An 18,891-nucleotide genomic window follows, 5' to 3' on the forward strand; every position below is an offset into this window, starting at 1 on the left:
TTAATGGTTAAAGCAATGCCAAAAAGAGAAGAATAGTTACTGAATGAAGCCATCTGATTCCAATGTAGCACAACACAGGAATATCCAAGTTTTTTTCGGTCACTGGATTAGACAGTGACGTTGCATGACATCACGTGTAAACAGGAACTGAGGCCTGACAATGCAACACAGCCGCGGTCTCAGGCAACGGGAAAAAGGAAAAACTATTCCCAGCACCAGAAGAAAGAAGCGCCTTCCTTACTTCCCAGTCCAGGCAGACGGATCGACACAGTTGAACCCAAAAAGCAAAACTTGAGCAGGAGCGTAGGACAGCAGGCCAAGATGCCGGACAGGTTAGGATCCATGAGGCTTAAATGCTACACCAGCACTGTGCCTTAGGCTTCCCGGTCCAGGAAGATAGATCGACCCGACCATATTCAACAGACACACAGAAGCAGACTTTGTCGGAGCAGTAAGCAACAACGCCGTACCGGTCACCAGTGCTCAGGTGTAGATGGACAGGCCCCAACTGCCTGCCGGGTGAAGCAGAAGCCACATGCCCCGCTGAGCTTGAACACTGCACCCAAACATTGTCCACAATCCTCCATGCAAAAATTTTGGTAAAAAGGCTAAAACAAATTTTAAAGGACTAGATTGGATACCTCCAACAAGAATACTAAAAACAATATTAAAAAGACTAAACATGAAACAAATAAAATCTAGTGAGGACAAACACAGACATCACTCAAGCTGCGCGCACAAGCTGCCATCTTGGTTTGACATGCACTCTGACCTACAAGTTTTAGAAGCTGTGTGCAAACAGATTCAGTTTTAGGCAAACACTTTAGCATCATGTAGCAATATTGTTAAGTGCTAAACAAGTAATACAAACTACGAACATAATAAAATAACCCCTAATTTACAATGTCTGCTTTCACTGCTATGACGACTGATAAGATGTCCATATGTTCCCGTTTTGATGAAAAATTATATCATAATCCACACAAAGAGTTAAAAGGAAATGTTGCTTCCTGCAGACATAGTATTTTCGGCTCCATGCCCACGTATGAATTAAATGTCACGGATGAACAACTTCTAAATTTATGACTAAACCTCCTATTCTCTACATCGGAGGTGCCCACACTTTTTCTGCAGGCGAGCTACTTTTCAATTGACCAACTCGAGGGGATCTACCTCATTTATATATATCATTTATATTTATTTATTTATGAAATAGACATTTTTGTAAACAAGTTAAATGTGTTTAATGATAATACAAGCATGTGTAACACATATAGATGTCTTTCTTTCACAAAGACAAGAATATAAGTTGGTGTATTAGCTGATTCTGATGACTTGCATTGATTGGAATCAGACAGTAATGATGATAACGCCCACATTTTCAAATGGAGGAGAAAAAAAGTTGTCCTTTCTGTACAATACCACATGAAAGTGGTTGGTTTTTGGCATCTATTTCATCCAGCTTCCATACACTTTACAAGAAAAACATTGGCGGCAAATTCCGTAGCTTGCTTGATTGACATTCACGGCACCCGAGGGTCTTGTGAGATGACGCTGGCTGTTGCCAGTTCATTATTATGAAAAAATGACAGAGAGGAAGGCGAGAAACACTTTTTATTTCAACAGACTTTCGCGCCGTCCCTTCCGTCAAAACTCTAAAGGCCGACTGCACATTTCCTATCTTCACAATAAAAGCCCTGCTTCATGCTGCCTGCGCTAACAAAATAAGAGTCTCGGAAAGCTGGCGTGCACAAGTGATGTGCACGCCAGCTTTCTGAGGGATCGCTTGTGCACGCCAGTTTTCCGAAACTCTGTATTTAGTTAGCGCAGGCAGCATGAAGCAGGGCTTTTATTGTGAAGATAGGAAATGTGCAGTCGGCCTTTAGAGTTTTGACGGAAGGTACGGCGCGAGAGTCTGTTGAAATAAAAAGTGTTTCTCGCCTTCCTCTCGGTCATATTTTCATAATAATGGTCTTGCAGCAGCCAGCGTCATCTCACAAGACCCTCCGGTACCGTGAATGTCATTTAAGTGACGTCTTGGTGAAGATTGATGATCACTAATTTTTAGGTCTATTTTTTTTAAAAGCTTGGCTGGAGATCGACTGACACACCCCCCGCGGTCGACTGGTAGCTCGCGATCGACGTAATGGGCACCCCTGCTCTACATGCTAGAGGCATGATTTAAAATCTAGAATGACTTTGACGAGCTGAGATGCGATGCAGCAGCGGGACATCGGCCAGCTCAATGCTGCAGCATTAACTAGTTAACTCTCTTGTTATAAATGAGGCACTAAAAAAATAGTTTGTCTGCATTGGCGCTTATAATAACAATATCGCTAATATTTGGGTATTATACAGGTAATATGTAAATAGTGTATTGACGGCGGGTTTTGGATGGTTATTTACAGTGTTTTGTGAGCCTTCTCGGTAAGGTTTATTCAGGTGTACCGGAGAGGAGACTACGCCGGGTAGTCGAACCTCGGATTCAGGAGGAACAGTGTGGTTTTCGTCCTGGTCGTGGAACTGTGGACCTGCTCTATACTCTCGGCAGGGTTCTTGAGGGTGCATGGGAGTTTGCCCAACCAGTCTACATGTGCTTTGTGGACTTGGAGAAGGCATTCGACCGTGTCCCTCGGGAAGTCCTGTGGGGAGTGCTCAGAGAGTATAGGGTATCGGACTCTCTTATTGTGGCAGTCCGCTCCCTGTACGATCAGTGCCAGAGCTTGGTCCGCATTGCCGGCAGTAAGTCGGACACGTTTCCAGTGAGGGTTGGACTCCGCCAAGGCTGACCTTTGTCACCGATTCTGTTCATAACTTTTATGGACAGAATTTCTAGGTGCAGTCAAGGCGTTGAGGGTTTTCCGGTTTGGTTGATGCGGGATTAAGACTCTGCTTTTTGCAAATGATGTGGTCCTGATGGCTTCATCTGGCCGGGATCTTCAGCTCTCACTGGATCGGTTCGCAGCCCTGTGTGAAGCGACCGGAAGGAAAATCAGCACCTCCAAGTCCGAGTCCATGGTTCTCTCCCGGAAAAGGGTGGAGTGCCATCTCCGGGTTGGGGAGGAGACCCTGCCCCAATTGGAGGAGTTGAAGTACCTAGGAGTCTTGTTCACTAGTGGGGGAAGAGTGGAAAGTGAGATCGACAGGCGGATCGGTGCGGCGTCTTCAGTAATGCAGATGTTGTATCGATCCGTTGTGGTGAAGAAAAAGCTGAGCCGGATGGCAAAGCTCTCAATTTACCGGTCGATCTACGTTCCTATCCTCACCTATGGTCATGAGCTTTGGGTCATGACTGAAAGGATAAGATCACGTGTACAAGCGGCCGAAATGAGTTTCCTCCGCCGTGTGGCGGGGCTCTCCCTTAGGGTGAGAAGCTCTTTCAACCAGGAGGAACTCAAAGTAAAGCCGCTACTCCTCCACATCGAGAGGAGCCAGATGAGGTGGTTCAGGCATCTGGTCAGGATGCCACCCGAACGCCTCCCCTCGGGAGGTTTTTAGGGCACGTCCAACCAGTAGGAGGCTAAGGGGGAGACCCAGGACACGTTGGGAAGATTATGTCTCCCGGCTGGCCTGGGAACGCCTCGGGATCCCCCAGGAGGAACTGGACGAAGTGGCTGGGGAGAGGGAAGTTTGGGCTTCCCTGCTTAGGCTGCTGCCCCCGCGACCCGACCTCGGATAAGTGGAAGAAGATGGATGGATGGATGGATGGATGGATGGACGGTACACAACAATTTCGGTTCGGTACGTACCTTGGTCTGCGATGAGGTGGCGACTTGTCCAGGGTGTACCCCGCCTTCCGCCCGATTGTAGCTGAGATAGGCGCCAGCGCCCCCCGCGACCCCAAAAGGGAATAAGCGGTAGAAAATGGATGGATGGACGTACCTTGGTTTAGAGGTCACGGTTCGGTTCATTTTCGGTACAGTAAGAAAACAACAAAATATTAATTTTTTGGTTATTTATTTACCAAATTTGTAAACAATGGCTTTATCCTTTTAACCTTGGGAACACTATAATAATTCTGCCCACGTTAATCAACATTAAACTGCCTCAACATGTTGCTCAGATTAAATAAAATGACAAAACTTTTCTTCTACATATAAAAAGTGCAACATTAAACAGTTTCAAGTCAACTTATCATGCTTAATTTATTACAGCATTTGGGAAGCCTTTTGTTGATTTTTATTATGTAAATGTTATATCTGTATCAACATGTGATAGCAGGGACCCTGCCATTCAAAACTAGGCTGCTACATTACTAATGATTAATGTAACTATAGCTGAAAAAATAGCACAATAGTAATAGGAGAGACTATTCATCCCTGAGCACCATGGAGTTCATGTAGGCTTTATTAAGCACTTACGTTATTATATCAACTATCAGAGACAGAAACTCTTCATTTAACATAATGTCTATTTTTGCTGCTTCAACACACCTCAATCAACACTGTCCGTAACACACACACACACATGCACACACCGCAAAATGAGGTAACGTTATGCTAAAAGCTAACTAGCCTTCACCTAAAGCCAGGACTGCGAGTGAGTTTGTTTCGCGAAGGTCAACGGGCTCATAGTGATGTTGGTAGTAGTTGACTTGGAAGTGTTTATTATAATTTGGGGAGATTCCGCTGCTCACCTGCTAGACACCTATCTGCTCGACGCTGAAGCGCTGACTACATGCACTCTGAATACGCACTGCTGATTGACTGTTACCGCTACAGTTGTAACCAATCAGATGGTTGTGTGGGTGGGACAATGCTGGGTGCTGTGTAGGAGACAGAGGCAGAACGGAGCGGAGCAGCTTATCAAGACTTCATATGTTCGTGTGGAAACTTGTTCGGTACTCTTCCGCACCGAACCGAAACCCCCCGTACCGAAACGGTTCAATACAAATACATGCACCGTTACACCCCTAATAACTATACCTCTACATAACATTGTAAGCTTATTAAATGATAAATGATAAATGGGTTGTACTTGTATAGTGATTTTCTACCTTCAAAAGCGCTTTGACACTACTTCCACATTTATCCATTCACACACACATTCACACACTGATGGAGGGAGCTGCCATGCAAAGCGCCAACCAGCACCCATCAGGAGCAAGGGTGAAGTGTCTTGCTCAAGGACACAACGGACGTGACAAGGTTGGTACTAGGTGGGGATTGAACTAGGGACCCTCGGGTTGCGCGCGGCCACTCTGCCACTGTGCCATACCGTCCATTACCATTAAAGGAAACAACACGTCCCCCTACTGTGGTTACAGTGAAAAGCGTCATCACATTCTGGTAGGGCACAAAAAAAAACATGTTCCCAGAGGTCACACGTGTCCCTCCTGGCATCGCACCACGCCCCCCCCAAAGGGGCTGTCCCACTGTTTGAGAAGCACTGGGATAGGGTGCTTGGCAACACTAGATTGGCCCTAGTGTGTGAATGTGAGCGTGAATGTTGTTAATATTGAATCTGCGATGAGGAGGCGACCTGGGTGCACGCCACCTTCTGTCCAGCTGGGATAGGCTCCAGCATCTCCCACGACCCAGGCAGGGACAAGCGATAGAAAATGGATGGATGGATTTATTTCCGACTTAACATGTCACAGTCGGTACACGACATGTCGAGGCGTGGGGTGCTATCCATAAATTACCCAAAAAGGGACAAGCGGTAGAAAATGGATGAATATCAAGGGTGTAATCAATACATAATTGATACCAGAGTGATTAGGTCAATACTTATTTGTTCTCTAATCTTTTTTTCATTTATTTTTGTTAGTGTTTAGAAACTTGGGGAATAATTCACTGGACACAGGAGGACTTTGAGGTCAAAAACCAAATGATTTTAATGAGTAGCAGATAATTGTCTTTGTTTAGTTGTTGTGTACTATTGATTTTTTTTTGCTTAAACAATTGTAAGAAAATAAGAGAAGAAGAAGTTAGTTTAGCTTTTGTGTTGATATTGGTAAACTGTCATTGGCACTCACCAATTTGAGACATTTGTGATTAAGAGCTATATAAGTAAACTTTTATTGATTGATTGACCACAAATAAATTTATATATTTACAGGCATTACATGTAATCGGTATGTGTATTGGTATTTGCCAATCTCACTTGTGGATGATCAGTATCAGAATCGGCTGAATAAAACCCTGATTGGAGAATTCTTAGAACAATCAGTTACCAATTTGTATCAGTATACCCATTTCTAATTTAGTGCATGCCAAATACACGTACCACTTCTTAAATTACTCCTCTTACTTAATGACAAAAACACTTTACATAGTAGTAAGACTACTTCTTCCTACTCCTTTTTGGACATTTTTAACTTTGTCTGAAAATGTAAATATGTGCTGTATTAATCTGTATTTTTGTTTGCAATTCCGAAAATAACATCTTTTTTATGTTAACAAGTGAAATTACTATCCTGCTTTTACGAAATATATTTAGTGACTACTTAGTCAAATCAAATCTTTCGTCTTTAATTCCTCCTGTGATAATCAATTTAATTGTTTTTACCTTTTTTTTTTGCCTTTTTGATAGGTCATAATTTAAATTTACCCTTTCTTTCTAAATGTATTCTGTTTTCACTTGCCAGGTACGGGGTCCTGGTGGACCCGATTCAAGTGGTTTCCTTATTTCTGAAAGACCCCTACAGCTGGCCAGCGGTGTGCCTTGTAATTGGTAGGTAGACGTGCAGCATGGGTTGGCCCTGAGAGGAAACTTAGGTCATTGACAATTATGCTGCATGATTACTGTAATTAATAATAGAGCATTTGGGGTGGCGTGACTTGGTTGTTAGAGCAGCCGTGCCAGCAACTTTAGGGTCCCATGTTCGATTCCCGCTTCCGCCATCCCAGTTATAGCCGTTGTGTCCTTGGGCAAGAAACTTTACTCACCTGCTCCCAGTGCCTACCACACTGGTTTGAATGTAGCTTAAAGATGTAGACAATGGGTTTCACTTTGTGAAGTGTTTTGAGTCACCAGAGAAAAACTGCTTTATGAATATAATTCACTTCACTTCAATTGTAATGATATTATCCTTATTAGCCCAAGGACTGGCTCGCGGTTCCGCTGACCACTGGTGGGCCACTGGGAAGGCCGGTGGGGGAGTGGACGTTATTCATACTACATAACAATGTAATATGACTATACTACAGTTTCACAAATATACCAGTGTTGCGTTTATATTTTTGTTCCGTGTAGTTTGGTTCTATATAAGCCTCCTACAGCCCATGGTAGCACGTTTATCCGATCAGTTTTTTGAAAAATACGACCAACACACCTGGATTATGCGATTGGAAACCAGATCTCTCGAGAGGCTGCGTGTGGCCGCAGAGGACCCTACTTATCGTCTCAACGTGCGGAATACCACCTGGAAACAGATACAATTCAATACAAACATAGCAACAATTGTATTGATGAGGAGACTGTTTATTACTGAAGACGCCGCACCGTCTTCAGTAATGCGGACGTTGTACCGATCCGTTGTGGTGAAGAAGGAGCTGAGCCGGAAGGCAAAGCTCTGAATTTACCGGTCGATCTACGTTCCCATCCTCACGCATCACAAATTAAAAGAACAATTTGAAGTGGTAGTAAAAGTATACGGTGACTTATTTAAGAAGGTTGCTGAGGCATTGTAAAATGCCAGCTTACTTTGCACTCCCGAACAAAGTAAAATTGAGATGGAAGAGAATGAAGCGGGTATATTTAAGTCGAATAATAAAGCGTACACAAACCTATATTTTTGCTGCATTTGTGCAAGCCAACTGATTAACTTTCCGCACAACGGGCAGAATAGTCCAGGACAATAGCAACCTTCCTCTGGATGTCAGTCGGGGCACGAACAATCTATTTCTTCAGATTTAAAACTTCTTCCATCAATCCACAGAGCCCTTAGAATAAACTTTGAGACATTCAAAAGTTTTGTTTCCATGATTTTGTCTGAAAATTCCTTCGAATAAACTCATCCGCCGCCATTCATTACATCCGACCCAATACATTCTTAGTGGTGGCGTTATGTCCATAGCGCAGTCCAAGATCATTTTTTAATGCTTTCAGCTATTTTTAACATCAGCATCACCATTAGAGACGTAATATTTATATTCTGATGCAAATATTACTGCGGACATCAGTTAAAACAAGTTGTAAGGAGCCGCAAATCCTAGTGTGACATCATAGGTCAACCGGAAAAGTAATTCAGTTATCCGCGCCCCCTAGTTTATGGGAGACACATGGTGTATGAACAATAGTCGCATTTGAGAGTGTGCATGGACACTTGGATTTCACACGTAGGTGTGAAAATAGAAAAAAAAACTAAGTATTTGAGAATTAAGTCTAATTTAGTGCATTGAAATGTAGTGCGGTGGGGAAGCTCATAACTCGAAATGTTGCTTGTAATCTATAGCATAGCAATTTGTTAAGAGAAGGCTTGTATCCCCAAAAACTTTTAAACTGGGCCAGTTGTATCCGAAGATACCACTGTGTATGTTATATATATCTAAAGATGTGGACTTCCGCGTCAGCCATCTTGGATCACAAGTCCTGTAAGGCGCATTCATTTTGGTTCTTGCACGTGTCACAAAAGGAGAAACAAAGGTGCAACAAAGATAAGATAAAACCAGATAATTTGCAGTTTCAGTGTTTATCTAAACCTTTTTGCAGCATTAACATAATCAAGATATTATCGTTATCATAAACCAAATGTCACATGGTGGGATACCCTGAGTTTGCTAGCTCTTGCACATCATGAGATGCATAATGTCAGTAACTCTAATGTGACTCTTTATTATAACTACACATGGAACTTTTTTCTCTATATACGACCTATTGGGCTGTTTTTTAATGCATAATTTGAAAGTTTGCAGTGGTACAGCCTACTATGTCTCCAGGGGGTTTTCCACCTGGCCTATATACTAAAATACTGCATAGGTGTTTTGCTGCAATGGAAAAAAGCAACATAAGCCACTTTTGTACCACCTGACCGTCTTGAGTTAACTTTGTTCTGTAACACTCATCCTTCCTCAAACCCAACTCGCCCTACTAAATAAAAAAAAAACTACAAGAAAAAATGCAATACAAACTAATTATTACGCACAATCCCACCAAAACGTCTTCCTATGAGGAAGCAGTGCCTGGGGAATCTGTGGTGGACTTTCCTATTTCTGGGGCTGAGGTCGCTGAGGTAGTTAAAAAGCTCCTCGGTGGCAAGGCCCCAGGGGTGGACGAGATCCGCCCGGAGTTCCTTAAGGCTCTGGATGCTGTGGGGCTGTCTTGGTTGACAAGACTTTGCAGCATCGCGTGGACATCGGGGGCGGTACCTCTGGATTGGCAGACCGGGGTGGTGGTTCCTCTCTTTAAGAAGGGGGACCGGAGGGTGTGTTCCAACTATCGTGGGATCACACTCCTCAGCCTTCCCGGTAAGGTTTATTCAGGTGTACTGGAGAGGAGGCTACGTCGGATAGTCGAACCTCGGATTCAGGAGGAACAGTGTGGTTTTCGTCCTGGTCGTGGAACTGTGGACCAGCTCTATACTCTCGGCAGGGTTCTTGAGGGTGCATGGGAGTTTGCCCAACCAGTCTACATGTGCTTTGTGGACTTGGAGAAGGCATTCGACCGTGTCCCTCGGGAAGTCCTGTGGGGAGTGCTCAGAGAGTATGGGGTATCGGACTGTCTTATTGTGGCGGTCCGCTCCCTGTACGATCAGTGCCAGAGCTTGGTTCGCATTGCCGGCAGTAAGTCGAACACATTTCCAGTGAGGGTTGGACTCCGCCAAGGCTGTCCTTTGTCACCGATTCTGTTCATAACTTTTATGGACAGAATTTCTAGGCGCAGTCAAGGCGTTGAGGGGTTCCGGTTTGGTGACCGCAGGATTAGGTCTCTGCTTTTTGCAGATGATGTGGTCCTGATGGCTTCATCTGACCGGGATCTTCAGCTCTCGCTGGATCGGTTCGCAGCCGAGTGTGAAGCGACCGGAATGAGAATCAGCACCTCCAAGTCCGAGTCCATGGTTCTCGCCCGGAAAAGGGTGGAGTGCCATCTCCGGGTTGGGGAGGAGACCCTGCCCCAAGTGGAGGAGTTCAAGTACCTAGGAGTCTTGTTCACGAGTGAGGGAAGAGTGGATCGTGAGATCGACAGGCGGATCGGTGCGGCGTCTTCAGTAATGCGGACGTTGTACCGATCCGTTGTGGTGAAGAAGGAGCTGAGCCGGAAGGCAAAGCTCTCAATTTACCGGTCGATCTACGTTCCCATCCTCACCTATGGTCATGAGCTTTGGGTCATGACCGAAAGGATAAGATCACGGGTACAAGCGGCCGAAATGAGTTTCCTCCGCAGTGTGGCGGGGCTCTCCCTTAGAGATAGGGTGAGAAGCTCTGCCATCCGGGAGGAACTCAAAGTAAAGCCGCTGCTCCTCCACATCGAGAGGAGCCAGATGAGGTGGTTCGGGCATCTGGTCAGGATGCCATCCGAACGCCTCCCTAGGAAGGTGTTTAGGGCACGTCCAACCGGTAGGAGGCCACGGGGAAGACCCAGGACACGTTGGGAAGACTATGTCTCCCGGCTGGCCTGGGAACGCCTCGGGATCCCCCGGGAAGAGCTAGACGAAGTGGCTGGGGAGAGGGAAGTCTGGGTTTCCCTGCTTAGGCTGTTGCCCCCGCGACCCGACCTCGGATAAGCGGAAGATGATGGATGGATGATGGATGGATATTTTTCGTATTGCGGTACAATGTTTTATTTGTTTTTTATTGTTCTCAAGCTGCTGCACATATCCAACATATATTTAGTTTTAAGCACAAACTTTGCTATAGTCTGGTAAGGGTCTTCTTTTTCCTCAGGAAGATTCAGTAAAATAAGTTATGCTTGCACATACTTGGCATGATAATGAAGCAAACCAAGTTGTCTTTTTCAGAATTCAACTACACACACATCAGTGCTTGGAGACCTTACGTAACATAATGTCATTCATTGTAGTACCTTGGGACACATTTTACACATCAGTAACAGGAGCAGCCACCATTATTAAATGTCTACATTCAATAAACATTGGCCAGCGAACCAAATGAGAGAAAAAATAATTACTTGCAATTGTGTATGCAAACGTTCTGTGCAACACATTTGGATGGTTTGTTCTTGTTCATGTCGTTTGGCAGTATCGCTGGCATTAAAACTTGTGTGATTGCGTACCTGGTGTTGTCTTGATGACGTGATCGTCTATTTTGCTAATTGGCCATAACGCATATGATATTTTAAATGTCTTTGATGTATTTAGGGTGAAATTTAACCATACTTTCAATGTTTTCATCTGTGTCTTTTCAGTGGCCGCAGCCATTTTTCTCTTACGGATTGTTGCTTTGTGTTCACAAGTCTAGCTGACAAGCGCATGTTTGTTTCCATCTGTAAAAGCACAAGCGATGACGTTATTGACAATTATAGGCGACATGTCGTTGCACCTCTTGTGAAAAGCTTTACATTGCACTGTAGTTTAATTCTACAAGATATGATGCAGTGACCCAATATTTATGCATGTCCTCAAAGCCTTGCTTTGCCAATTTAGTTAAAAAAAAAAAATACAGCGCTTTTATCGCATTTGATTACTTGTATCAATACCAAAATGTATTTTTTTTTACCAGGGCAGTGCGGCTGAAATTGCGCACAGTTCCTAATAATAACAATAGTTATTATAATACCTTAAGGCCCTGATTTACTAAAGGTTTGCATGTACTAAAACACCTGCAAACCTGATATAACAAGCAAAGCTGATCTACTAAACGTGTGTAAAGTGAATTTGCACATGTTAGGTGAGTAGAATAAGGCATGCAATCCATCCATTTTGCGTCAGTCTTCATGAATATGTAAAATATATGCTGATCAAAACGCCTACAATACTGGGAGGAGAAAATGCAAATATAATTATTTAGTACACGCAATGTGATTTATTTTTTGTGATTATAATTGTGATGAAAAATGTAATTATTGAAAACCGATAAGTATCAGCATTGGTATGGGCCTTCACTGACTCTAACTACTTGGTATTGGATTAATACCCAAATTTGTAGTATCGCCCAAAACTAATGTAAAATATCCAAACAACAGAAAAATAAGTGATTTCATTTTAACAAAATATAGATAGAAACATGTTACAGTAGAAACTAACCAGATATTAATAGTAGATTAGCAAGTATATTAGTACTAGTTTACAACCGGAAATTAAGTAATTTTTATGTTTTAAATAATTCTGATTTTAGGTCAAATCATCTATCCCTTGCGCCAAATCTATTTGTGGTTGTCCAAATGTATTTGTGGCAGGCTGTTTGATTCTATACTTTTAGAATTTGCTGCTGGCCAGTAAAATACAAGCTGCGGTTTAGTGAGTGTCATTACTGTGGTCACTAAATGTACTTTAATTTGTTTCCTGCCCTAAGTAATGCCACATTTTGAAACTATCAATAATGCCAGTATTAACTCCACCAAATGTGTTTTGTATGCAAAAACAATGTCATTTGTTGACTTTCTCAGTACTGTCTCATTTTCTTCCCAACAGTGTCCAATGTGTTTATTGTGGTTGCTCTTTATACTGAGAGGCAGTTGTCCAAGGTGAGTGAAGGAAACCCTCCATTATTTCATTTGATTGTTAATGCCCCAGTGCTGGAATTTTGACTTAACCTTAAAATTCCTACCACTGCCTTAATCCTATATGGGGATTATTTTTTCAACAGCCATCCATCAAAACTGACTAAGTGACCCTCCCCAAATGCATCTGCACAATGTTTTAACAGTAAAACATGACATTAGTTTCACCATCGGCATTCAGTCAGTCTGTTATATAGCATTATGAGCATTTTGAAACCTTTGCAGGCATTCATAAAGTCCTAATGTGATTGTGTTCTGCTCAAGTAATCGCACAGAGTATTTGCACCAGTGATCTCAATATGTTTGATGTCGTCTGGTGATTTATTGCTGCCAATCACGATGACCCTGTGCGTCTTTCTCCTCCTGCTCAGGGTTCTTTCAGCGAGCACGTGGGCTTACTTGTTCACTTTGTTAATATGGCGGTCATGCTAACATTCCCCGCTGCAGTGGTCCTTGCCGTGCCCTCCATGACCCCAGGTAAAGTGTTGTTTACTGTTGTTAAAATACCATCTCTCTTGGCCTACCAAATTAACTGCCAAACAGATAGCAGCATGGCAGGCTAGTTGACTGGAATGTTGTCATCTATTGTCTCTGAGCAGCAATACTATCACCAATAACCTAACACGATGTGTGTGAAATAGAAAATATTGTCATCGCAGTTAAGATTAAGAGGACATCCGTGTCTTTGTCCTTCAAAGAAACGGTTGAGCCATTTGATTGTGCTGTAAAAGACGACTCCTATAAGGCAGTCATAATTGGAACCGGTTAGTGGTAATGAACCAGTTGGTCATGACTGGATCATATCCAGCTGGCAGAGAAGGAGGAAAGCAGTAAAAGGAGGAGAGAAGTGATGCCAAAGAGTGTATGGTTTGCGCGACCGGGTCATCCAAGGGTCAACCAAGGGTCATTGTCTACTCTCTTCATCACGCTGGCTTGTAGAAATTACGGCCAAACACCACAAGACAGAATGCATGCATGCATCGTATGTTACATAATAAACCACGATGTTAAGTTTCTTACACAAGATTAGCTTTCTGGTAATGGATGACCAACCTTTTATGTGCAATACAACCTCTGAATTTGAATGCCAATGAAACGTGCGAACAAAAAAAATGTACATCCAAAAGTCGCACTAAAAACTGGTAGTTTGCATCATATACAGCAATTAATCCGTTTCAGACATACAAAAATATAACCACATGCCCATTTAAAGGGGTCTTATGATGATTTTAATATAATTTAAAACAATTCATTGGGGTCTACACCAGTGTTTCATTGATGGGCCGCATGCACCCCCTAGAGTAGGGGTAGGGAACCTATGGCTCTAGAGCCAGATGTGGCTCTTTTGATGACTGCACCTGGCTCTCAGATAAATCTTAGCTGACATTGCTTAACGGTAAGTAATGAATAATTCCGCTGGTAATCACAGTGTCAAAAATAACGTTCAAAATATAAAACATTCTCATGCCTTTTAATCCATCCATCCGGTTTCTACCGCACCTGTTCAAGAAGTTGCACTAATGGTAATAAGTAGGGATGTCCCAATCCGATATTGATATCGGAAATCGGTCCGATATTAGCCAAAAAAGTGAATATCGGATTTTATCGGACTGAATCTAAAAACTCCGATATAAGCTCTCCGATATAAGCTGTCCATTTGCCGCTGCAGCACTTCTATAATAGGTGACTGGTTTGATCACACTCCAACACAGTAGGTGGCGGCAATGCCCCTTAATTAACGTTGGTGGCGGCCGCGGAAGAAGAGCGTCTCTGATCCAGCATGCACAGCCCACGTGATCACAACAACGACAACGCGTGTGCTCAGCAAAGTGTACTGATGTCGGCTGTGTGGAAGTATTTTAACTCACAGCATGCCGAAATGCTTATCTTCTTAAAAAAAAATCTCCACATTATGCTCGGACTGCAGAAAGTGGAGAAGGAGGAGGAGGAGTAGTAAGGGTAGTCAGCACTGACTGATTATTATTAGTTTTATGCTCTTGTTATTAGAGTGATATGTTTATTGTGTTTACACTATTCTTCAGTGAAGACTAAGAGTAATTATTACATTGTTTTGGGCATAGTCAGTCAGTGAAACTGGAGCTGTGAACTCTTAATTTAGAGCAGTTGGACAGTGGACAATATTGTGTTGTTTTTGTGGTTTTTGTCCCTGCCCACAGTTGTTTCCAACATATGCTGACAGTAAAAAAAATAACTGAAGTGAACTTGAATTGTTTGCACTTTAAAACGTTTTTTGTTTTTTTTATTGGATTTATTTAGGTTATTTTTCAGGGTCTTTTAATTTATTTTTAATTTATTCTTTTCAATTGTATATTTATGTTGGTATTAGTGGTTATTTTGCACTTTAAATATAACATTTTGTTTTTATTGGATTTGTTGAGGTAATACTCTTATGTTGAAGGTTAAAATGTATGTAACCAATTGGTTAATAATAAATGGGTCCGTTTTTCCTATACCTACTCTTGCTGACTATTGTTTTCTGTTTTAACACTACAACATCAGTAACAGTAACATCACTTTATCAAGCCTTTTCTAACATTCTACGAAACAAAATAAGGAATAAATATATGTATGATTTGTGCCTATATCATATCGTATTGATATCGGTATCGGCAAATACTCAAGGCCACAATATCGGTATCGTATCGGAAGTGAAAAAGTTGTATCGGGTCATCCCTAGTAATAAGTATTTTATTTATTGTTGGTTAGCTTCAGAATAACAATGTTATTCAAAAGAATAAGAGACTTATTATACTCTAAAAATGATGGTCTTACTTAAAAATGCACTCATTTAGTTGTATTCAGTCTTAAAAAAATATTATATGGCTCTCACAGAAATACTTTTTAAAATATTTGGCTTGTATGGCTCTCTTAGCCAAAAAGGTTCCCGACCCCTGCCCTACAGGGTCGCCACAAAATATCTGTTTCCCAGCTGTGGTCCGTATGGGCCGCAGCGGTAAACGGTTATAATACACTTTGCCACAACTTGTGGCAGTAATGACAATATCAAACAAACAGAAGAAGTCTGGAGCAAAGAGTCATAAATATTTAAGTGACAAAAGACATATTTCAAACAATGAACAAAGAAAAATATGTACTTGACCAAAAATCACTTTATATTCTGTACTGCTCGCTAGTGTTACCTTATTGGAATTATTTATTATTGTCGAAATATAGATAAATAACTACAAAAGTACACTTCACTTGCTAACTGTGTTTCAAAAAAAGATCACTTAGAATAATACATAACGTTGGATATAGAGAACATACAAATCTTTTATTTATTGAATCAAACATTGAATTTCAATGATTTGGTGAATTTGAAAACCGCTTAAATTATGTACAATGCAAACTATAACCCGCTACCTAAGAATGTACAATTCTCATTAAAACAACTAATTTCAAACATTTGTTTGCATGTACAACACTTAAAACATTAGTACATCAGCATGTTTAAATAAGTTAAACAATTTAATAATGTGTTCCAGTTTAGGAGGCTGTTCAAACTAAAAATGCTTATAAAGTACTAGGAAGACACATTTTGATGAACCTATTGCACTTTATTGAAAAATAAATATTCATCTCATATGTGAATCATAACTGACTTAACCATCTTTAAGAGATATGTTGTATTTCATTGTTGTAAACTGTGTTACAAAATGAGGACAGGATAGGAACATATGTGCTACTAAATTGCTATGAAATGGAAAAGGTGTGGGATTTAATAATCTTATCTTCTTTTTCTTTTTGAACATGTTGCAAAAAGAAATGTAAATATGTAAAATATAGTATGTATCATTTGTAATTCTATACATGTTTGAAATAAATTAAAACCAAACCAAAATTATGACTAAAGTGGTGAAACTGTTTTTTCATTGCACTTAAATTGTATTGACAGTTTATTTAAGAAACATATACTGTGTATTTTCATTATTATTATTAATTACTGTTTTGGTAAGAATGTATTTATTTCAGCCCTGTGATATAACTAATTCAGTGTTAATATTTGAGTGGGTTCCAGGTCAAAAAGTTTAAGAACCCCTTGTCAAGACAATACAAAAGGATTGACAGCGCTTCACTTTATACAAGTTGTGCTATGTTATAGCCTTATTCCAAAATGGAAAAATTCATTTTTGTCCTTAAATTTCTAAAGGCAATACCCCATAATGACGATGTAAAACATGTTTTTATTTTATTTTACAAATATATTTAAAAACATCCCAAAAAGTCTCATGTACATAAGTATTCACAACTTTTGCTAAATACTTTTCTGATGCACCTCAGGCAACAATTACAGCCTTAAGTCTTTTTGAATACAATGCTACAAACTTGGCACACTTATCTTTGGGCAGCTTCGCCCATTCCTCTTTGGCCATTCCTTTTTGCCTTTCCAGCTCCATCAGGTTAGATGTCTCTGTAGATTGCTGCATTCACCTTTCCCTCTATCCTGATTAGTCTCCCAGTTCCTGCCGCTGAAAAACAACCACAGAGCATAATTATGCCACCGCGATGCTACACTGTAGGGATGGTATTAGCCTGGTGATGAGCTATGCCTGGTATCCTCCAAACATGATGCCATGATGGCATACACGCCAAATAGTTCAATCTTCGTCTCATCAGACCAGATAATTTATATGAGAGTCTTTCTGGTGCATTTTGGCAAACGTTTTACTAAGAAATGGCTTCTGTCTGGCCATTATACCATACAAGCCTGTTTGGTGGATACCTGCAGGGATGGTTGTCCTTCTCGAAGGTTCTCCTCTCTCCACAGAGGAATGCTGTAGCTTTGATAGAGTGACCATCGTTTTCTTGGTCATCTCCCAGACTAGACTAAGATGAATGCAGTAATGTACAGAGAATCCTAGATTAAATCCAATGCTTCCCAGCCAACCTGATTGAGCTTGAGAAGTGCTGCAAAGAAGAATTTATATTCAAATGATTTGAGGTTGTAATTGTTTTCATAGCCGCCTCAACAAAGCATTGCATAAAAGGCTGTCAATACTTATGTAAATTTAGTTGGCTTCAATATATCTGCATTTTTTTTAACCATTTCACATTGTCATCATGGGGAATTTTCTAAAAAATTTTGAGGACTAAAATAAATGTCAAGGACTAAACTTAATGTATTCCTTTTTGGAATAAGGCTTTAACATATGGAAAAGTGAAGAGCTGTGAATACTTTCCGGATGCACAGTAAGTATTTGATATGATTTAGTGTAAAATTTGCATAATATTCCTCCACAATCATCTTCAGAACCAGGTTTTTCAGTTTGTCTGCAAGATATGAGTTTGTGGAGGCATTTCCAGATTGCAAATGAAACCACACCCCACCCTCTCCAAAATATCATAATGTATATTTTGAAGATTTACACAGTTGAATAGTTTTCTTAAGAGACCTATTTTTTTTTCTTTCAAGCAAGTTTGAAAATAAATTTCATACAGTAAACATTATACACAGTATATTCACCCCTTCACAACATTAAGTACACCTTCCCACTCTAGGCTTTATACAGCTCTGCATCAATTATGTCACTGCATGTTGCACATGGCTGTTAATGTGCACATGCCAAGATTTGCTTCGATTTTGCACTGCATCTTATCACAGCCCTCGTTGCTGTTGCTTTTTTATCTTTTGTTAATCACCTTGATATTTCCGTTCATGTGCTGTAGGACCTATATAGACATCTCAGTAATGATGATGACTGTAATTTGTATATTTACTGTAGTCGTTTTTTGTGTCTAAGATGTGCGTATATGTGCTTTACTTGCTTCATGGCACTGCAATACTGTGTGTATGGTTGTACAACACCTGGATACAAATATGGAATCAGCAGTATTGGATGATGTTCATTCAGTTGTTTAATTTTGTAGCAAAAAGCAGAAAACATGCATTACCAAAAGTATAATTATTTTAAATGACAATTTACTAAAATAAATCAAGAAAATAAATTGTGATAGTCAGTCACAGTTTAATTTTTAGATCAAGCACAATTATGGAATTTTAAAAAATGATTGCATTACCTTGTACATTTTCACTTGCAAGGCAAACATCTGCATAAGATTCAATCTGTTTATTAGTCTGCAGTTAAAAAGGATCGCTTACAACTTGGAGAGCTATTGCACCAGGTGGATTGACATGAATCATGGCTCCAACGTAAGATATTTCGATTGTAAACAAAAAAGGAGATTATCAAACTTCTTCAAAAATAACTTCTTCACACAATTTTGAATTTGATAGTTCACAGTCAGCTG

At 40.9% G+C, this 18,891-nt stretch overlaps 1 protein-coding gene across 2 annotated transcripts in view; it reads left to right on the forward strand.

Moving 5' to 3' along the window:
* The window catches only part of LOC133561974 (diacylglycerol O-acyltransferase 1-like), a 70,808-nt gene that overhangs the window by 32,814 nt on the left and 19,103 nt on the right, over positions 1 to 18,891 (forward strand). The window contains exons 4-6 of one of the 2 annotated variants that reach the window (XM_061915726.1): positions 6,590 to 6,675; positions 12,533 to 12,585; positions 12,993 to 13,098. In XM_061915726.1, coding sequence (XP_061771710.1) covers positions 6,590 to 6,675; positions 12,533 to 12,585; positions 12,993 to 13,098 — 245 coding nt within the window. The remainder of the gene's footprint in view (positions 1 to 6,589; positions 6,676 to 12,532; positions 12,586 to 12,992; positions 13,099 to 18,891) is intronic. The other variant, XM_061915727.1, reaches the window with a different exon arrangement.

The sequence above is a fragment of the Nerophis ophidion genome, linkage group LG11, assembly GCF_033978795.1.
Source record: "Nerophis ophidion isolate RoL-2023_Sa linkage group LG11, RoL_Noph_v1.0, whole genome shotgun sequence".
In the NCBI taxonomy this organism is placed as follows: domain Eukaryota; kingdom Metazoa; phylum Chordata; class Actinopteri; order Syngnathiformes; family Syngnathidae; genus Nerophis; species Nerophis ophidion.